This window comes from Vanellus vanellus (assembly GCF_965231255.1).
Source record: "Vanellus vanellus genome assembly, chromosome: 14".
Taxonomy (NCBI): domain Eukaryota; kingdom Metazoa; phylum Chordata; class Aves; order Charadriiformes; family Charadriidae; genus Vanellus; species Vanellus vanellus.
In genome coordinates, this window is record NC_138919.1 from 14,585,781 (window position 1) to 14,607,328 (window position 21,548).

Consider the following 21,548-nt stretch of genomic DNA (forward strand, 5'->3'; position numbering starts at 1 on the left):
AATATATAATACACACGGTTTACCATTTTACAGTCATATGTACAAGATGTCACTAAAAATAGCCAGATTTCAGGCAACACTGCCAGGGACACCAGGATATTTTTTTTTTCATTAAATTAATTATTTTTATTATTTCTTCTCTTTTTTTTTCTTTTTTCTTTTTTTTTTTTTTTCCTCCTTTTTTGTGTTTTTCGCTCCCGTGTCCGAGGCAAGCTGCTGAAACGACAGACATTTTGTGGCCAGCAAACCTTGAGGGTGAGGGCTGGGTGGGACGGAGGGGACACGACAGCCGGCGGGGACACAGGGCACTGGCTCTGTGGGGTCGGGGGGGACGACATGGACACATGGGGCCAGCACTGTGCCCTCCCTTTGCAGTATGCTTCGCAGGTGGGTAGGCGGCTGGTGACTCTGGTTTTAGGATGGGATTTGGGGTTGAATTACCCCGGGTTGGTTATTTGCCACCTGTACCAGGGTGTGAGGCTGTGGGGTGCAGAGATTGGGGACTCATGCAGGGCACCCTGCTGGGACACGGGTGGGGGGTGATCCCAGTGCTGGGCAGCCCCTCAGCTCCATCGAAAAGTCAAGGGAGCTGAGCGAACCCAGTACGCAGGGCAGCAAGGGGAGAGCTAGGGCCATGCAGAGGGAGGAAGCAAGTGCCTCCTCCTCCTCCGGCAAGGACCCTGTTGCAGGTTGGAAGCCATTTCTGGGCTGCTGGCACCCTCTTGCTCCAGGAAAAAAACCCTGGGGTTCAGCACCCAGAGCAATGGGGTTCAGCACCCAAAGCCACAGGGTTTGCACCCAGAGCCACGGGGTTTGCACCCAGAGCCATGGGGATTACACAAGTGCAGGGAGCAAAGCCCATCCCCAGCAAGAGGAGCTGCAGTGGAGGTGCTGGCGAGGCTGAGCAGAGAGAGAAGGGTGGGTTTTTGGGGTCCCAGAGAGCAGGACCAGGTGTCCCCGGCCCAGCAGCGCCAGCGCTCCATGGAACGGGAGGGTGGTGGGTGCAATGGGCCGGGGGTGCTTGGAGGGAGGGAACGGGGCTGGGGCAGCCCGGTGAGCACCCACCAGCCCAGCCAAGCGCCCTCCACCCCGGTGGGGACACAGCCACCCGGTGCAGGGGTGGCAGCCCGGGCCAGGCAGGGTGGGCAGGGGTGGGGGCAGCCAGGAGATGGAAGAACAAAACGGAAAAAGCAGAGTGGTGTTTCAAACAGCAGGCCGTTGTTTGTCTTTTTTTTTTTTTTTCTCCTTTTTTTTTTTTTTCTCCTTTTTTTGGTCTTTTTTTTTTTTTTTCCTTTTTTCTCCGCCGCACGTATATACAGACAGACACCGTGAGGTTTGCTGAAGGCAACATCTCAGATCAGATCAGTGTGAGATATGGAGAGCCGGGACCCGCGGGGGGGGGGCGGGGGAGTCCGGCGGCCCCATAGTAAGACAACATCGCCGGGACCCCCTTGTACACGGCCCCCGCCCCGATTCCCCCCCCCCCCCCCCCCCTCCCCTCCCCCCTGTGCAGCGATCCCGGGCCGGGGGATCCCGTTCCGTCTCCCGTAAGGCCAGGCCGGGTTTTGGCGGGGCCCGGCGAGTGGGGCGGTGGGAGGGGGGGAGGAAAACCCGGCGCTGGATCTGCCCGCCCGGAACGGGCTCTGGGGTAGTGGGGGACGGGGGAGGGGGCGGCAGCGCTGCGCCCACCTGCGACGGGGCGGCTGCCGGTACGGCCGGGCCCGGCCCCGCTCCGCTCCCGGGGCGCTGCCTCCTCCACCGGTCCCTCGATGCCCGCGGGGCGCTACACCGGCTGCCTCTGCAGGGAGAAGAAGGGGGGGGGGCGTCAGCTCGGTGGTCCCGCTGCGGGGGGAGGATTGGTGGCCACTGGGTCCGGTCCCCAGGCTGGTGGGGATGTCCCCATCAGCAGCCGCTCTTCCCACCCGCGAATAAGTGGGTGCCCACCCGAGATGGAGTCAATTAGCACCCGCCCCCCCATCAGCGCTCAGGGATGGGGGGTAAAACCCCCGGGTAGCCCGGCTGGGGGTCCCAGACCTGGCACCCGCTCTCCTGCCCCCACAGCAAAGGGCTCCTGGGTGGCTTGGTGTCCCCCAGGGACGCAGTGCCCACGCGATGTCCTGTGCCATGCGGGGCTGGGTGTGCTGTGGGTGTCCCTGTGGGGACGTGGTCCGAAGGCAGGTCCCCCCACCCCAGGGGGCTGCAGGGCATTGGAGGGGTGTACGGGGGGCTCTGGGCTTACCTTATGTTTGGGACATTTCAGAGAGAAGCTCTCTTCGGTTAATAAGCAACCTGTGAGGAGAGGAGAAGGCCATGTCAGGGAAGTCCCTGTGCTGCGGGACAGCTGTCCCTGAGCAGTGGGGGACACAGCATCCTCCACAGCCTCCCACCACCATCCTGATGAGCTGTACCATTTGGATGAAGGGTTTAGCTGAGGCCAGCCAAACTCAGGACACCAACCAGCACCGCTGGTGCAGGGGGCATCACCATCCCCGCTGGCAGGAAGCCGTGAGCCCACCCTGGCCTTGGGTGGGCTGCAGCGTTGTGGAGTGGCTGGCCCTGCGGCCAGCTGGGTTGCAGGGTGCTGGTGGGGGTCTCCACACCCTTGTCCCCACAGCCAGGCTCACCTGTGTCGACGGCACACGCGTAGTGGTAGGTGTGGGGACACCCCTTCTGGCAGCAGCCCACGGTGGCTCCCGCTTGCTGGCAGCTCGAGCACTTCTTTAAACACACCCGGGAATTCGGAGCAGGGAAGGAGAGATGTGGAGAGACAGAGAGACCCCGTCAGAGCCCACTGCAGGAGCAAAGCACCCCCCGACGGCCCCGACCGCGAGGGGAATCCGCCGGCGTCCCCGCGCCTCTCCAGCCCTGCGCTGCCTCTCCCCGGGCAGCATCCTTCCCCTGCACCGGTGCACTGCAGGTGACGCTGTGCCTCTCACTTGGCCATCTGCAGTCACACACGAGGCTTCTCCCCTGGATGGCACCAAGCCCGCAGCCATCCTCCATGGGGCAGGAGGAGTGGAGGTGAAGGGACATGGCCTGGGCCATGCCATGGCTTGGTGGCAGTGGTGGTGGAGGACTGCGGTGTTCCCCATCTCCTGCCCCGTCCCCAGTGGGTGCTGCAGGGATGGGAGCACCCGGCCTCGCCGTGTGAGTAGGGAGCAGGCAGCAGCTTCCGGACAGCCATGCCGCATGCCTGGGAATACATCCAGCCCCAAACCTGGTACCGGGGGGCTTGCTGGAGACCCCTGCCTGGCCTCTTCTGGGTGGCTGTCCCCTCCCTCTCCCCAGCACAAAAACCCAATGTCCCCTTGGCGGTCTCCCAGCAGCATCCTCCCTATTTGCTCACTCGACATGCCCGTGCTCCTCTCGCTCTGGGAGAGGAGCAGCGCAGGGCTGTCGCCTCCCTCCAGCTCCCCTTCCCCTGCTGCCCATCACTGTGGCATCAGGCCACATCGCGCCCATTTTCATCTCTCATCCTGCATTCGCCAGGCTGCGTCTGTCCCGCTCCGAGCCACCCCCTGCGATGCATGGCTGGGCTGGGGGACACGAGCCACCAGGCTCAGCATCCCCACGGTCCAGTGGAGGTTGGGGGGGCCCTGCCGCCCTTCCAAAGCACAACATAAATATGCTTCTACGCCTAAAAGAGGGGGTTTTAGGTGCTATCAGAGACGCATCAGCACAAATCTCATGGGAAGCCAGCGGGGTTCATGGCACCTCAACACCTGCCCCACTCTGCCAGGGCAACTCGTCGGGGCCAACCCTATTAATTTTCATCCCGGCCGGAGGCGCAGCCGCGGGAATGGCTTTGGCTGAAGGAGGCTGGCAGGAGATGCCGCCTTGTGGTGCCATGCCGTGCTTGGAGGGTGGCCGAGCTCTTACCAGGTCGGCAGCCACCTTGACGGCCTCCTGCAGCCCGTAGAGCTTCCCCGCCACCAGGAAAACCCCAGCGGTCCATACGGCACAGGCCTCGTGCAGCCAGTGCTCCTGCGTGTCGCCCGCCGGCTCCTGCGGCGGGGACTCGGCCTTGTGACATTCGTGCCGCCGGGGCTTTTCGGCCGCCTCCTCGCCCTCTGTCCTCTCGTCACAGCAGTAGCAGCTCTGCAGCCTACGAAACATGCCCCGCGGGCTGGAGCGCAGCGCGCTCTGCTTGGCCGCCTCGGCGGCAACCTCCGGCCGCGCCGCCTTGCTGCCGGCACCGCAGCCACCCTCTGTCCCTCGGGGTGCCCGCTCGACCGCGGCAGGCGGGATGGCATCCTCGCCTGGCCCCTCTGCCCGTGCCTTCTCCTTCAGCCGCGACTTCTTCTTGGGCAGGCAGTCCTCGGGGTAGTAGGGCCCGCAGAGGTCCCCCAGGTCCTTGTAGTTGGCGGGGTTGCGGCACAGGCAGCAGACCAGGCAGGCGGCACTCAGCGCCTTCGACACCACAGGCCCCATGTGCATGGTGGAGGAGGCGGGCAGGGCTGCCCGCGGTCGTGGCGCTGGCCCGGCCGGTCCCCGTTGCAGCCTGGCCTCCTCGCCGGGCGAGTTGATGACGGTGCAGGTGGTGGTGAACTCGCCACGCCGCTCCACGCGGACGTAAGGGATGAAGGGGGGGGCCCGGCTGTCCGTCCGCAGCCGCTTGCAGGAGATGTACTTCAGCCGGATCTCGGGCTCGGCGGGGTGCAGCAGTGGGGCCTGCTGGGCTTGCCGCCGCCGCTTGCCGCGGCTCTTGCACCGCGCTGGCACCGCCTTGGCCTTGCCGTGGGCCAGACGCTTCCGCTGCCGCTTGGAGTAGCCGTTGTAGTTGGAGTGGTTGGCCCTCGGCTTCGGCCCCCGCGCTGGGCCGGCAGTGGGGCGTCCCTCAGGGGGGCCCTCACCACCCATCGCCTCCTTCTCCTCGCTCTTTGGTTTCTTCCCCTCCCGCGGTGCCTCCTCCCCGCCGCCCAGGCCGGCCGCACGCTCCCGGGGGTGCGGCAGTGGTGGTGTGGGGCCTAGGGGTGCCTTGGCCATGCCCAGTGCTGCCGCTTTGCCTTTGCGGTTCCTCTTCTTGGGCAGGAGCCCCAGGCTCTTGGCTGCCATGGTGGAGCTGGGCTGGACCACTGGGGCCGGTGCAAAGGCCTCACCTTGGCAGCCATCGGCGGAGAGCTTCTTCCCTCCACCCAGCTTCCCCTTCGGTGCTCGGCCGTTGGGGTTTCGGCAGAGCTGCTCAGCCATCGGTATGGTGGGCACCTTCTGTGCTGCTGCCGGCGGCTTGGGCAGCCGCATGTCGCCCACCATCGGGGCCACCCCGCTGTGCTTCACCGCCCTCTCCCTCTCTGCCCCTACTGGGCTCAGGGAGGTGCCGTAGGCAGCCACCGTGGCCGCTACCGCTGTGGCCGCCGGTTTGCAGGCAAACTTCTTCAGGTTGGGCGAGGTGATTTTCTGGACGATGGCCTCCAGCTTGAGGCCACGGCCTTTGCGGGGAGGAAGCACTTTGGTCTTGGTAGCCTCCTGGAAGGCTGCCCGGGAGGTGATCTTGATGCAGACATCGGGGGCCTCCTTCGGCAGGGGGGGCTTTGGGACAGCTTCGCCGGAGCTCTTGGGGGGCAGCTTGGCTTTCACCTTCTTGGCCACGGGCATCTTCTTGAAGAGGCTGGGAGGGGCCTCCGGCTTCTCCTCCTTCACGCCGCCACTGTTGCTCCGCAGGACCAGGTTCCTCTTCTTGGCGGGGATGGGGGACATGAAGGTGGACTTCCTCTTCAGCGAGTGCAGGGGCCGCTCGGACATCTTGCCACCCACACCTGGCCCTGCTTTGGGCAGCTTCATCCGAGCACCCACCTTGCCCTCCTTGTGGGGGCTGCCTGGGGCTGCCAGCTTGAAGGCGGGCGGGAGGTGGTTGTTGGAGATGAGCTTCTTGGGCGCCTTGCAGTTCTTCAGCCTGACATCAGCTGCCCGCTTGCCCCGCCGCCTCTTGGTGTAGAAAACCTCCTGTGTCTTTGTCCGTGAGCGCAGGATCATTGACCGCTGGTCCCTCTCCCCCACCTCCACCGCATCCCCCTCTGGTGGTGTCGGCCCCACCACCTCCTCCGCTGCCACCAAGCTGGGCACCAGGAGGGTGGCATCGCTGGTGTTTTGGACCACCTTGGGGGCTGGCCGGCTGCTGCGCTTCCTGGCTTTGAAAGCCACCCGCTGCTTCACGCCACAGGCGGGCTTCTTCCCCAGCTTCTCCTGGTGCGCAGGGGCCTTCAGCCCCTCCAGCGGGGCCGGGGCACGGGGCTCGGCGAGGGCGGTGAAGGAGCGGGTGCACATTCGCGCTGGCAGACCCTCGGCTGGAAAACGGGGTGTTTGGCTGTGGGCGTTCTTGCTTGGTATCTCCACCTGGCCATCTGGCCCAAGGCAGGTGCTGGCCACACTGCTGGCTGCCGGCAGGTCATCGAAGGGGCTTGGCACGGTGCTGCCAGGGCCGTCCCCCTCTGGCAGCCGGCAGTGGACCCTCTTGTTGCGGAGGGTCTTGCCCCGTGAGATGGGCTCTGTCTTCCCCAGCGTGTTTTCAGGGGTGAGTTGCTGCTTCATCGTGACCGATGGGGCAGATTCGGCATCAGCCACCTCTGCGTGGGCCGTCTCCCCTCCACCACTTTCCTCCTCAGGCTGGATGTGGGGGAGGGAGGACTTGAACCAGCTCTTCACCTTGGTCTCTGTGCCCACAGCAGGGCCCAGCAGGATGACGGACTGGCCGGAGAGGCGCGCAGCTGGAGCCGAGCTCTCCTTTTCCACTGTGCTGACAGTCTCCTCGGCGGACACAGGCACCTCACTGGAGGACAGCACAGCGGGCATCTCCGGGGGCTTGGGTGGCGAGGCATCATACGTCACCGACTTCTGCTCTGAGCCGGCCAGCTCACAGAGCGAGGAGTACTCCTCCGCCTCCAGGTCCGACTCCTTTAGCTCCGGTGAGGAGATGATGGGGATCTCGCTGAAGTCCCCCGTCGAGCAGCAGTGCCTAGTGTCCTGCAGCCACCTCTCGCTGTCCGCCTTTGCCGCTTCATCGTAGGTCAGCGTCTCCTCCTCCTCCTCCTCCTCCATTGCCTGCTGGCCAAAGTCCTGGGTCGACTCGCTCTTGGCCGGCTGCTCGCCATCGCAGAGATCCAAGCCACAGGCATTTTTTTTCTCCTTGCAGGAGCCCACCAATTTGCTGGGGAACAAGCCCTTGGGGAGGTCGGTGGCTTGCAGATCCTTCCACCGCAGGCATGCCTCACCCAGACTCTCCTCTGGCCACTCGAAGTGCTCCATGGCATTCTCAGACCCCACCGAGTTGGTGGTTGTGTTCGAGTAGCAGCTGTAGCTGGCGGCCCCCGCGCTCGACGTTGCCGCCGGGATGCTGGGCTTGGAGTTGAAGGCCAGCGGGGCAGCATCCTTTAGTGCGTCCTTATTCTCGGCAGCTGCAAACTCCACCTGGGGACCCTCATACACCTCCTCACCAAAGTCCTTCCCTGTGCTGGCCTCTGAAGCCTTGTCCATCTTGAGGGGCTCGGTGAGTGTGCTGGAGTCACCCTGGCTGGGCCAGGTGCCCTTCACCATAGAGTCCAGGCAGGGCCGGTGGTTCTCCAGCTGGAAGGGTGACTTGGTGGCCTCCTTGCTGAGCATGGGTGAGTTGGCCCAGGCTTTGTCTGCCTTCTCGCTGATGGCGTCCTGCAGGACGATGATCTCGGAAGCCAGCTCCTCCTGGGACAGGGCGCTGAGGAGCAGCCGGGGACAGTCCCGTTCATTGGTCACGTACTTGGTGAAGCTCTCCAGGGGCAGGCTGGCATGGATGCTCTGGAAGGAGTCGTCCGATTTGGTGGACATGTCATCCGGGGAAGTCACGGAGCAAGTGGACACTGACTCGGGCTTCGCCTTGGAGTTGCTGTTGACACGGGCAGGGCTGCGGTTCTGGTTGCAGTACAGGAAACTCCTCTCCAGCTGGTCCTCCGACCCGCTGAGATAGTCGGCATCCTGCGTCTCAGCGTGGACGGACTGGGGGGTGCTGAGTGGGTCAGACAGTGGGGTCCCCACCTGCTCTGCCGAGTAGGTGCTACTCTCAGGGCTGCAGTGCTGCCCCTTGAGCTGCTCGGGGGTCCTTGCCGGGTTCTTGATGCCTTTTTTCTGGGGCACGGCTGCTTTGGAGAGCAGCAGCTGCTGGACGGTGTTGGAGATGTTCTCCACCTGCGAGGTGAGTGCCGTCAGACTCTGCAGGCTCAGGTCCGACAGCAGGTTTTCGGGCAGCTTCTCCTTCTGCAAGTTTTTGCAGTTCCCGGATTGTGCATCGGGGCTCGTCCCATCGGTGGGAGAAGGGTTCAGCAGTGGCATGAAATGGCTGTGGTCGGCGATGCCGGCCGGGAAGGCGCCAGTGCTCAGCGGCTGCTGGCTGTACTGGAAGTTCTCCAGGTTGGGCATCAGCGGGGAGGGAGTGGAGCTGTAGGATGGGGACCTGCCGACGGAGCGAGCCGGCGAGTGGCTGGCGCTGGGGCTGAAGGTCTGGTAGTACTGCTCCGGCGTCCGGACGGGTGCCGCGTCACCCTGGCAGTAGGTCTGGCCTGGCTGGTTGTAATGTTGGTACTTGGCCAGGTTTTGGTAGTGGAGGGTCTCTGGGGCATGATGCCGCCCTTGCAAGGGCTGCGGTGGCTGTGGGGGCTGAGGAGGCTGCGGGGGCTGTGGCGGCGGCTGTGGGGGCTGCGGCGGGGGCTGCGGGGGCTGCTCGTAGCCAATGCGGTTGGGCTGGTAGCCGTGCAGGTTGGGCACGCGGGGGCCGGGGGCCAGGCTGGCGGCGCTGCCCAGGGGCCGCTCCAGGGGCGGCTGCCCCGAGGGCGCCGTGCAGCTCTTGTAGGTGTGTGCTGGCTGGCTGCCCCCTGGCACCGAGGAGTAGGTGGAGGAGGCGGGGAAGGACTGCGAGTGTTGCCCGAAGTGGGGGCTCTGCGAGAAGGGCATGGGCGAGGAGACATCATTCGGCAGCTTCTGCCGCTGCAGCTTGGGGTAGGGGAGCGCGGGTGGCTGCTGCTGTTGCGGCTGTGGCTGCTGCTGCTGTTGCTGCTGCTGCGGCTGCTGCTGCTGGAAGTGAGTCCGGAAGGGCAGCGGGGCGGCCGCCGGCTCGTGGTACGCCCGCCCGCCCGCCAACGCCGCTGTCTTCTTCATCAGGCTGTCCTCATACTTGGCCACACCACCGGGCAGCGCCTGCGGCTGGCCACCCCACGCCTGCAAGCTCTCGTCCCCTGAATAACGGGCTGGGTAGGGGCTGTTCTCCTGCACGGTGTAATTGGAAAAGGCCGGCCTGCCTTGCAGCTGCTGCCCCGCTAATTGCTTGTTTCCCCGGTGGTATTTCTCCACGGCGCTGTTCTCATAGCCCGAGTACGGCAGTTGCTGCTGACTGTAGTACTCCTTCGCCACCAGCCTCTGCCGCTCGCAGTTCGGCCCTGCCTGACTTTGATGCCTGTAATTCTCCAGGCGTGATGTATCTTGTGAAGTCGGCTGGTAGCTCTGCTGGTTGCCATGGAAACCACACCTTTCTCGAAAGGACTGCATGGCGCGGGCTCGTTATCTGCGAAGAGAGAGAGGCGAGAATTCAAATGAAGCATCGCCACCGTGGCGGGTCGGGGAGCGCGGCCGCGCGCAGAGAGGGGCAGCGTCGCGTGTGCCGTGGGGGCATCGCCTCGCCCGCCGTGGCGTCGCCCCGCTGGCGCTGCATCGCCTCGCCGGCACCCTGGAGCACAGCACCTGGCAATTCATCGCTTCGCATTGTCCTGCATCACCTTGCATCGCCCTGCATCGCATCGCCCTGCATCGTAGCTCCCAGCATCGGATCGCCCAATATCGCGTCGCCCAGCATGGCATCGCCCTGCATCGCATCACCCTGCATCGTATCTCCCAGCATGGCATCGCCCAGCATGGCATCGCCCTGCATTGGATCGCTTTGCATTGCATCGCCCTGCATTGCATTGCCCTGCACCACATCGTCTTGCATTGTATCACGCTGCATCACATCACCTCGCATTGCACCGCCCTGTATTGCCCTAGATCGCAGCAGCTGGCTTTGTGTCACCTCGCATCACTCTGCATCACATCATGTCGCCCCACAACACATCGGCTGGCGTTGCATTGCCCTGCATCATCCTCTATCACATCTCCTTGCATCGCTCCATGCCGCATCACCCCGTTTCACAGCATGGTGCCTGCGAGCTGGGGGGTGGCTGGGGTGCGGGTCCTGCCTGCAGCGTGCCCAGCCAGCCCTCCTGACCCCGCTGCTGGGAGCCTTCCCCATCCCCGCTGCCCACCCCGGCTTTGCAGGGCGAACAAACCTTCTCCCTGTGCGTCCCATGTGGCGCAGTGACCTCATGCACCGTGTTGGGGTCCTCCAGTCTGCATTTCATGTACCCGCTGCCCCTCACCTCTGCAAATGACTTATCCCCCCTCCTCGCACACCCTCCTTGGGGATTCTGCGAGCCCCTCCGAACACCCTGCTTATCGGCATTCTTTTTAATTATTGGGCTAATTACTGGAAGCAGCAGCGTGGAGGGCCAGAACCGCAGGCTCTGCTGAAAAAATACAGTCATTTCAACTTGCTGGCTCTACCCGTCTCTGCCTGCTGCTGCCTCCCACACCCGCCCCTGGCCCCAGCCGATACCCCCTGCCCCGGCGCGATACCATCTGGAAGCTGTCTGCTCCCGCCAGCAGCCATCTATTAGCCGAGTGCCTCGCCACCATCGTCATTAAACCTCCCCATTTCCTTGCCCCGCTTGCGTTAGGTGCAGGGAAGCACCTGGGTCACCGGTTTGATCTCAGAGGCAGCTGAGTGGCTTGCGGGGGCTAATGAAGGGCTCGGTGGGAGGGGGGGATGAATCCTGCCTGTCCACAGCACCAGGGGGTCGGAGGCGCTGGGGTGAACACGAACCTGTTGCGGCAGCGGTTTGAGATTTGGGAGCCCAGGTCAGGCAGTCCCAAGGGTCTGCAGCTCCCCATGGACTTCCCTGGTGCTGCTCCCTTGGCACTGTGCCGCGGCGGTGACCCCGGTGCTGTTCCCTCTGCCTTCATTAAGGCGATGAGTGTAACGAGGAAGGAGGCGGGGTGCTGGCGGTGTCTGGCACCCAGCACCCACCTGCAGAGCTGAGCCCAGCCCTGGTCCCTGTCACACCTCCCTGCGGTGCCATCCACGCTGGGCAGCCCCGAGGCGGGGAGGGGGATGCATATGTGCCCCCGCCACCCTTGTGTCACTGGCACAATGTGCCAAACGACGTGTGGCTCCGGCCAGTCCCTTTGTCGGTGGCTCTGCCATAGCCGCACAAATCGCACCGCTGGTTTGATCGGTCCCAGCCTGGCCCCTTTCCTCGCAGCACCCTGTGGACACCGGTAATGTCTCAGCACCTTTGCAGGGTCTCCGTACACACACGGGGCTTTATTTAGTTATATTTCCATAACTGCCGGTGGCTCCGGGACGCACCAATCGCACGGTGCCCTCCGACACCGCTGCAGCCGGGCATCCCAACCCCCCCCATCCCCCTTTTGGATGCTCCCCCGCACAGGCTGCAAGGGGCAACTGGATGCGGTTAAAGCCTAAATCCCAGGGAAAAGACGGGTCAATTAAAAATCCGGTGAGGCCGGCAGGAAAGCCCCTACCGCGGCGCGGGTGCGGTGCTGCCCTGTCCTGCGCTGGAACAAAGGCAGCAAAATCAAAGCCAGGCCTCTGGGGCAGCCCCGGGCGGCGGCAAGAAAATTAAAGGGAGAAAAGGGCCCCTCACGCTCCACGCGGAAGCAGGTTTGAAAAATGAAATCGGCTCGAGGAGACGTACAGCTGGTGCTTTAAGGGGAGCTTCCCCCCTCCCCTTTTTTCTTTTATTATTAATTATTGTTATTAATTAATTCCTGTTACTTTTTCAAACAGCTGGGACAATGCCAGGCGGAGCAAAAGCACCGGGTGCAAGGGGATGGGTCGCTCACCGGCACGCGGAGGAGAGGATGCGCAGAGGGAGCACATGTGCGGGGTGTGCACGTTTGTTGGGTGTGCACGCGTGCGGCGTGTGCCCACGTGCAGGGTTTGCACGCTTGCAGGGTTTGCACACTTGCAGGCTGTGCGTGCCCACAGGGTGTGCAGCGCGGTGCTCGCAAGCAGGGTGTGCCTGTGGGTGGGTGGGAGGAAGCCCCCGGGCAGGATGAGGCCATGGGGACAGCCAACCTCGGCTGCATCCCAGTGTCTGGCGAGTCCTGGGGCTCATCCAGCACCCCTGGGCATCTTCTCACAGGGGCTGGATGAGGCCCACTGGGCAGGAGACGTGGCTGGGGCTGCTCGTTGCTTCCCCATCCAAGATGGACCAAAATCCCATGATGGAGCCACGATCCCATCTCCCTGCAGGCCACCCAGGCACCGGGCTGCGCCGGGGGTGGGATGCTGCCATTCGGGCTGGGAGGGGACACGCTCATCGCCAGCAGCACCCGGACCTGTCGGCAGAGCCGGAGGCCAGCTCTTCCCTCAGTTCTGCCGCAGCTTTGCCGGAGAAGGGCCGTAACAGATGTTGCCGCCTGATGTAGGCTGTTTCCGAGCAAACGCTTTAATGGCATCAAATCAAGCTGTCGACAGCAGCAAGGTTATGGCCCTTCCCGGGAGGGGGAGGCGGCTGCAGCCACGTCCTGGGGGCCCTGCGCACTCGCTCCCCCCGCCACGTCCCTGCCAGACGTGCTCTCCCAGCCCTGAAGAAGTTTCCAGCCCGGCTCCCGCTGCCCTCGCGATGGGAATCAATACGGGGCCATCAGCACATGGCTGCAGCCCGATGCCTGCCCTTGGCCACCGCAGCTGCAGCTGGAGCTCACGGCGTGGGTCCCCAGGAAGGGGTCCCCAGGGCATCCGTGGGAGGAGGCAGGGACCTGGGGTCATCGCAGTGCCCAGAGCCGGCATGATCCTGTCCCTGCAATGCAAGGAGCCACGCTCACCTCTGGCTACAGCCCCCCCGGAGCATCCTGTCCCCCTCGGTCCCCAGGAACACATGGACAGCACAGCTGGCTCCACAGATCCCAGCACAACCCCAGCATCACCCTTCAGGGACATGCAGGACCCACTGCACCTCCCAGAGCCAGTGCATGACCCGTGGCCACGCTGCGCTGCACGAGGCCATGCTGCACTGCACGGGGCTGACGCGCTGCATGGAGCTGATGCGGTACATGGGGCTGATGTGGTGCAAGAGGCCATGCGGTGGTGCATGGGCCTGACACTGTGCATGGGGCTGGTGCGATGCACGGGGCTGATGCGGTGCGTGGGGCTGACGCGGTGCGTGGGGCTGATGCGGTACGTGGGGCTGACGCAGTGCGTGGGGCTGACGAGGTGCGTGGGGCTGACGCGGTGCATGGGGCTGACGCGGTGCATGGGGCTGATGCGGTACGTGGGGCTGATGCGGTGCATGGGGCTGACGCGGTGCGTGGGGCTGACATGGTGCACGGGGCTGGTGCGGTACGTGGGGCTGATGCGGTACGTGGGGCTGACGCGGTGCGTGGGGCTGACACGGTGCACAGGGCTGGTGCTGGCAGCTGAGCCGGGGCACCGTGTGGCACTGCCAGGCCAGCGCAGCCCTGCAGCTGCAGACGCCTGCCTGCGCAGTGGCTCACAGCCTGCCTGCTGCTCAGGAGGATTTGTGCTGCGTGGTTGGGTTTGGTGTTGTTTTCCTTCCCCACATCCCTCCTTCCTTCCCTGCTTTCTCCGGATCCGGAGCCCTCTTGAAGGCAGCCCAGGACTTTCCATGGCAGGGAAGCCTCGGTAAGCACCCAAGACCCCAACGCCTCGGCCCCGGGGGCAGCGGGCATCCCCCGTCCCCCCCACACCCCGGCCTCGCTTCCCAGCTGCTGCTCATCCCGCGGGGCCTGATCCAGCGCCCCGAGCGCTGCTGCTCCTCCGGCTGCTCCCTCCTCGCCTTCGCTGCTGTGCCATCAACAAGGACTCGATGACTAAAAATAGCCGCGCGCTCTCGCAGGGGGATGCTTCGCCAGCGGAGCAGCGCTGGCACCGCGGAACCCCGCTCCCCACCCCAAAACCCCTGCACCAAACCCCCCTCGCAGCCCTCGCCCTCCCACCCAGGGGTGCAGCGAGGCGGCATGTGGGGGGGTGCGTGAAGGGATGAACACCCCCACCCGGCACCCTTTGGTGGCTCTCGGCGGGGAGCGAGGCGGGGAGTAAGCGCCTATCATGGAACGTCAGCCCCAGATTTGTTTAATTGTGAGCTGGTGGAGTTTAAAGAAACCCTTTCTGGCCGGCTGCCACACCGCAAACTGCTCCGGAGAATTTGATTATTAAGGGAGAAGAGAAAAGGGGATGTTGGAGGCGGGGGGGGGGGGGGGCGGCAGGGGTGTCGGGGTGTGTGGGACAACCCAGGAAAGGGCATCCTGCCCCGGGAGCTGGGAATGAGAGGAACTGGGGGGGATGGACAGACAGACAGACCCCCCCCAGCTGGCCCGGGGCAGGGTCAAACCCTCCAGGCGGTTGTGGATCTACCGCCATCCATCCGTCCATCCCTGCACCCCGTAGACACCCCCGTGGTCCCTGGCACTGGGCGATGGCACCCATCTCAGAGGGGTTGGGCACCCCCGGTTGGGTGCAATGCACCCCCCTATGCACCCACTGATGCCCCCCGTTAATGCACCCTCTTTCCAGTGCACCCTGCTAACGCGCCCTCCCTCCGATGAACCCCTTTAATGCACCCTCTTCCCACAACAAACCCCTTTAATACACCCTCTCTCCAATGCATGCCATTAATGCACCCCATTAATGCAGTGTCCCCCTTTAATGTACTGTCTGATGCACCCCGATAACACTCCCTTCCCCCAATGAACCCCTTTAATGCATCTTCTTTCCAGTGCACCCCATTAACGCACCCTTTCTCCAGTGCACCCCCTTAACACACCCTCCCTCCAATGAACCCCTTTAATACACTTTCTCCAATGCACCCCATTAATTCATCCTTCCCCCAGCGAACCCCCTTTAATACATCCTCTCCTCAATCCCCCCCCCATCAGCACCACCATCTCCTGCAACACCAATGCTCCGTCCCAGTGCAGTGACCGGGGAGGGATGGTACCCACAGGGCAGACCCCAGCCCCCTGCTTCCCCCCATCACCGCGTGTCATCCCCCCTCCACACACATTTCGGCGCTCAGCCGACCGGAGCAGCTGTTCCCTGCACACTTCACTTGCCCGCAGATGATGATAAATGGAGCTGGGGCTGCGCCGCCCATTGCGCGGGGGTGGGCGGATGCGGGTAGCGAGGAGGAGGAGGAGGGATGGGGTCCCCATCTCCTGCAGCCCCCCCAGATCACGCCGCTCCTCCCATCCAGCTGCTGGGGAATTCCCTGGGCAGGTCCCCCCCTCCTCCTCCCCCCCCCCTCCCCCCCAAACCCCATTCCCATTGCAATGGGGTACAACCCCATCAGCGTCAGGTCAATGCCTCATCTGGGGGGCACGGTCCATCATCCCTGCCCCCTCCACCGGCTCCTCCCCAGCAAGGAATTTTACTCGGGGATAAAAAAAACACATTGCCTGCGAACCGCACTCATGACTCAACGTTTCTGCTGGCCCCGGTTTCTCCGGCGCTTGCCAGGGGAAGCCCGTGGCCTCCCCAACCTCGCATGGAAATCCGGCTCATCCGCCAGCTCCATCCTCTCTCCCCTTGGTTTTTCTTCCTTTATTTGGGGGGGTGGGGGTGGGGTTGGGTCCCTGATGTCAGGGCTGGGAGGTTGGCAGAGGGTTGGGCTGCGGAGGACGGGGAGGCTCTGAGAGTCAGAGCAAGTTGGTGTGTTTTTTCTTGCTGCTGGAAAATGCCAGCTGGCAGCAAAGGATTTGAAAAGCAAGGGGAGGGGGGAGGGAGGAAAAAAAAGGAAAAAAAAAAGAAAAAAAGGGGAAAAGGAAAAAAGAGAAAAAAAGAAAAACAGAAAAAGACAAAGAAAGAGAAAGAAAAAAGAAAAAAAACAAGGAAAAAATAAAAAAGAAACAAGAAAAAAGGAAAAAGAAACAAGAAACAAGAAACAAGAAAAAAGAAAAAAGAAAAAAAGAAAAAAGAAAAAAGAAAAAAGAAAAAAGAAAAAAGAAAAAAGAAAAAAGGAAAATAAAAAGAAAAAAGAAAAAGGAAAAAGAAGAAAAAAGGAAAGAGAAAAAAGGAAAGAAAAGAAAAAAGAGAAAAGGAAAAAACGAAAAAAGCAGGGAAAAAAGAAAAAAAGGAAAGAAAAAGGGAAAAAAAGGCTGGAAGCTCACAGCAAAGCAGATGCTCAGCCTGAGCCTTCCTGGGCAAATTCCCTCTCCAGCAGGGAAGCGCGCTCTGGAGCAAAATTCAACGCCGGAGATAACATGGAGGGGAGGGCGCTGTGTGTTCCCGCTCCCCAGTAAGGGGATTGACATCAACCTTGAGGCGCTGGTGGGGAGAGGAAAACAAGCCCGTCATGAGGCTGGAAATATGGCTGAGGTTAAGGAGGGACGCGGCTCTCTCAGCCTCCGCACCTAAATCCTGCCGCAGACCTGCCTGCAGCTGCCGGCGCGGGCAGACAGCGGCAAGGACGGGCAAAACGAGCCCGTGCCGGCGGCACCGGATGGACACAACCGTGGCTGTGGGGTGGCCATGGGGTGGTGGCCGTGGGGCGGTCACTCACCGCCACGGTGACCTTCAGCCAACCCTCCAGCCTCAAAACAAGCCAGCGGTGCGGTGCCGGCGCGGTGCCGGCACGAGGCAACAGCCTGGCCGGGTCTCGGCACACTCCCGTTTTTCTCTTCTTTACTCATTTTCTGCCTGATGGGTCGGGATCCTTCTTCCTTCCTCCCTCCCCTCCCCCTCTCGGCCTGACTCACTTCAATTCCAATAATAATTAACCATTCCAATCATTATTGCGACCGCCAATATTACCCCCCCTCTCCCACACCCCGTTTTGCCCCCTGCCTCCGTTTCCCCGTGAAGCCGGACAGAAACCGCATCCCTGCACGGAAATGGAGCTTAACGGAGCGACCGGAGCGATGCTGGCAATCGCCGCCGGTGCGGAAGCGCTGCTCTGCGGCTCTCCGGATGCGGCCCGTCGGCCGTGCCGCTCCGGGGGCCGACGCCGGCTGATTGCTTGCAATATTTCCTGCGCCGCTCGTATGCAAATCGCCGGCGAGACCCTCCCTGCGGAGCAGCCTCCCGACCGCTCGCTCATTGGCACGGCCGCCGGACAAGCTGTTCCGCTGAACCTATATAAACGAGATGCTGGTTCGTTACTGGGAGGGAAGCGAGTGCCGGACCCCCGAGGTGCTGCGGGACCTCCCTTGCCGGGCGAGGAAAGCAGGATGCCCCACGGCATCCTCCCCGGTGATGCTGAGGCCCGGAGGGGGTTCATGCCTCTTGCAACAAAAATAAAAGCAAAATAAAAGGTCTCCCAAGGATGGGAGAGGGAATGGATCCTCATCCCGGTTCCGGATCCGCTCTGCACGCGTCTGTCTCGTGAGCCGGCCGCTCATGGATGCTGCAGGCGGCCGCAGCTGAACGCGCGAGGCTGCGCTCCCCGGGAACGCCATGGGGATGGCTCGTGGTCCCCACACTGTGCTGGTCCACGGGCACCCACCGAGCCCTCCGGCCCGGTAAAACCACACCAAAACCGGCGGCAGGACCTGGCATCTGCACCCCACAGGGGAAACCCGGCTAGGATGAGATCCCGCTCCAGCTGTGCCTCAGTTTCCCCACCTCTGGGATGGTCTGGGTTTGTGCGCAGTGCTGGGGCTCCCGTTCCCAGCCAGCACCGCCGGGCTGGGAAATGCCAGACTGGGAGCATGGGGACAGAGCATGCTCGTGCCGGGGTGCCGGACCTTCTCCCCTGGTGGGTATCTCCATCCCCAGCAGACCTGAAGACCCCAGAGGGTGATAGCCACCCCTCACCCCCAGGACATTTCCAACTTTCCCAAACACACCGCTGGGTCCATCCCCTCTGGCTTCGGCGGGTCGGACTCTGCCCCAGCCGCAGCCAGTTTTTTCCCAAAAACTTTCTGCTAATTCACACTGTGGTGGCCGAAAGCAGCGGCTGTGGGATGGCTGCTGACGGGCAAGGGACAGATCCTGGCACCCGGCTGCACCTCGGCCCCCTCCCACGCTCCTGCTCCTCCGTGAGGCAATGGGGCTTTGGCACCGGTGCCACCATGCCCCTGCCATGTCCCCTTCCTGCTGGCGGGCAGGTGGGGACATTGATGCCCGTGTTTTAGATGAGCATTATTAAATATTACCGGTGGTCCCAGTGCCATTGAGACCCCCTCGCCAGGACCAACGGTGATGGGGGGGGCATTACTCCGTCCCCCCTTTGCCTTCCCGCGGTGCGGTTTCATGGCACCTCCTGCCTTTGCTTTTCGGGCAGCCGCTCCGCTGTGCCGAATCACACCGCCTAAGCCAGAGACCCAGTGACCACCGGCTCCCACCGCCGGCACGGCAAACCCCCTCCCCAGTCATGGCGCACCCCGTGGATGCCGCGCTTCGGCGTCTGCCTGCAGACAGGTCTGTCCGCCGGAGACGAATTCGGCTGCGTCGCTGCCAGGCTCTGCCCTCTAAGTCATCTCCCGCCAGCAGCAGACAGCTCGGTAATGAAGCGTAATGCTCCGACACTCCCCTGAGTGACAGTGGCCAGCACCGGCTGCGTCCCGGCGGCTCGGCACGGCCTCCTCCGCCTGCTGCGGGGGGAAAGAGAGGGGGGAAAAATGAGCAGCCCCTCGCCACGAGCAGGGCCCGGGGCTGCGGAGCAGCACATCTCCCAGCCGGTACCCCCGGCTGGACCTCTGCTAGAGGATGCTGAGCAGCAATCCCCCAGGAAAAATAATAATAATAAGAATAAAAAAAAAAAAAAGAATAAAAAGGGCTTGACAAAATAAATCGAGGTTAAAAAAAAAATAGAATAAAAGGGGCCTGAAAAAAAGAAATCGAGGTTTGACGTCGTGTGATAAATTATTTCGGTATTATACATTCCCCGTCTCCAAATCCTGAAGACAAATACTGGGGCAGGTGAACTAGGGAAGCGGATTTCCAAAGGCCTTCTCCCGGTTCCCGGTTATTGACTCTGTCAATCACCACGGGCGCCGTCCCAGCCTTTCGCACCCAGCAAAATCTGCCCGCTCCTTTTGTTCCTGCTGAAAAAAAAACGGGGGGGAGGGGGGGGGGAGGAAAGGGGAGGGGAGAGGAATTTGGGGCAGGGAACTTCCAAAAGGGATGATTAAGGAGTTAATCTGCCTGAAATAGATAAGGAGCTTAGAGCTGCTGGTATTTGACTGTCCAAGTTTGGATTCAGCGCGTCTTAAACACTGGCTGGAATGTACTTAGATATGACCAAAGTACATGTCCCCCCGAGGAATTACCAGGTTGCCAATTAGATTTGCTTCCCAGATTCACTCAAACCTTCACAAGCTTCTTCAGCGGAGGAAAATTGCTGCCTGTCCCCGGGGAGGCGGCGGAGCAGCCGCTGCTGCCCATCCCCGCAGCCGGCACGGCACAGCAGAGATCCCCGTGGCATACGGGCAGCCGCCGGGATTCGCGTGAAGGCGGCACAGCCGGGGCGATGGCGAGGTGGCGATGCCTGTGCCGGGGCACCGGGGCACCGGGCATGGCTTGGCAGGCGCTGCCGGTGGGGTTTGGGTGGTTTTGGGTGCTCAGGGGTGTAGGTGTGAGCCTCGCCGCGGTCACGGCTCGGCACTGGGGATGCCCGTGTGCCGGTTGGGCTCTCACCGGGGCAGGTTCAGCATCCCGCAGGGCTGCAGAGCCGGGGTTCTCCCTGCCTCCGACCAGGCTCCCGGTGCTGCCGCACAAGCCAAAGTACCCCAAACTGGCTCCACCTGAGCGGTGACAGCCAGAGCCGTCCCGGCCTCTGGGCATGACACAGAGCAGAGCTGCGATGCCGCACGGGGAAGGTGAACAAGCACCGGTGGCGCACGCGGGTCCCGGTCCCCGAGTGCAACCGGCGCATCACGAGCTCACCGTGAACCCGATGCTCAGAGCAGCGGGACCCACAGATGGGGGTCACCACCCGGGGGGGGCACAACTACCACCAGCACCGGGGCAAAGCGGTGGTAGAAAAGCAAACAGCAGCCCCTGCAAAAACATCCCTCTATCCACGTATTTTAACTACCCCCTTCCCATCCTCATTATGTATGGTGGTCCCTAACATGATGGTGAAAGTAATGAGGTTTGGGGGTTACATAACCATCACGGAGGGAGGACCATAATGGGGGACACCACCACCACCGGCTCCTGCATCCCAACACGCAGGTCCTGAGCTCCTTTCCTATCCCAGCAGCGCGGCCAGGCTGCGCTCACTAAATCCGAGCTGGGTTTCCCTGCTGGCATCCCAATCCCATGGAAAGGCGTTGGGAGCGGCAGCGCATCTCACCGGACCGGTCTCGGCATCGCCGAAGCGGCAGCGGCGTGATGGAAAGTTGCTGGAACATCAGCTTTGGATGCCGAGTCCTGGTAACAGTTGCTATGTGAAACATTCAGAGGTGGAATTTACTGTCACAGTTAATAATAGATGAAGGTTTTAGAATTTTTGATGCTTTACATTTTAAGCCGTTTGATTTATAATGTTTCAGGAAAGGAGGGGAGAGGGGGGGTGGGGGGAAAAGGCAGGAGCCAAACAGCAGCGCATGGTAAACATGCTGAGCGGGGAGGCAGGTGGGGGGCTCCATCCATGGCGAGACCCCTCCCACCACAGCCGTCGGGACAGGGTCTCCCCACCAAGCACCAGGACCAGGGAGCATCCGTGGGGAAAATCGGGGCGCGACTGGGACTGAGCCCCTCAATCACCGCATTGCATTTCGTTTTTCTTTTTTCTTTTTTTTTTTTTTTTCCCCCCTTAAATTGCTGCAGCTCTTCTCATTCTGCCCGCGCGCCCCCGCCGGTGTTTTTATTCCGGCGGGTTGCTGGGTTATTTACTTGCTGGCACTCCTCTCCCCTCTTGCAGGTGTATTTCAAGTAGGCTCCTTAAATAGCAGCGAGCCGCGCGCCCGCGGCGGTGCGCGCTGGGTCGTGCTGATTAGCAACGCGCTGCCAAAAAAAAGAAGGGTCTTATTTCCCCACCGAGCTGCTGCCGTGTCTGCTCCGTCCCTGAGCTCTCCTTTCTGGAAAGCAGCAGCGAGCACTGGCACCAGCATCGTCTGAAGGAACCTCGGTGTCCCTTGGTGTCCCTCCAAGTCCCTTCATGGGCTCCAAAGCTGCCCAGTGCTCGGGATGGATGCAGCTCCGGCACCTCGCTCCATCTTCTCCCAAACCCTGGAGCATCCCAACATCCCGAATGCGTGTGTGGAGCATCCCAACATCCCAAACGTGTGTCATCAGGAGGATTTAATGCCCGCTCAGCGGGGCTCTGAGGCGGGGGAGCAGAGGGGGACCCCACGTCTCTGCTGCCAGCGCTGGGCACGTAGGGACGTCTTGATAAAATTGGGGGTCCGGGGGCATGAGAAGGGGTCCTCCCCTCTGCGCCCCCAAACCAAGAGAGGTGCCGCAGTGCAGAGGGCAGGAGCTGTGTCACGATGCTCTCGGGACGACCTGAAGCAGGGAGGATGAGGGGGCCGGAGCCGGGGGAGCGGAGCATCCCCCCTCAGACCCC

General features: G+C 62.4%; 1 protein-coding gene across 1 annotated transcript in view; it reads right to left on the reverse strand.

Annotated features, from left to right (window-relative positions):
• Positions 1-1,659: 1,659 nt before the first annotated feature.
• RAI1 (retinoic acid induced 1) overlaps positions 1,660-21,548 on the reverse strand; it is a 40,008-nt gene continuing 20,119 nt past the window's right edge. Inside the window, exons 2-5 of the mRNA XM_082490842.1 lie at positions 3,880-9,523; positions 2,625-2,718; positions 2,240-2,289; positions 1,660-1,798 (exon numbers count right to left, since the gene is read on the reverse strand). Of these exons, the coding sequence (XP_082346968.1) occupies positions 1,784-1,798; positions 2,240-2,289; positions 2,625-2,718; positions 3,880-9,507 (5,787 nt within the window). The 5' untranslated portion in view covers positions 9,508-9,523 and the 3' untranslated portion in view covers positions 1,660-1,783. The remainder of the gene's footprint in view (positions 1,799-2,239; positions 2,290-2,624; positions 2,719-3,879; positions 9,524-21,548) is intronic.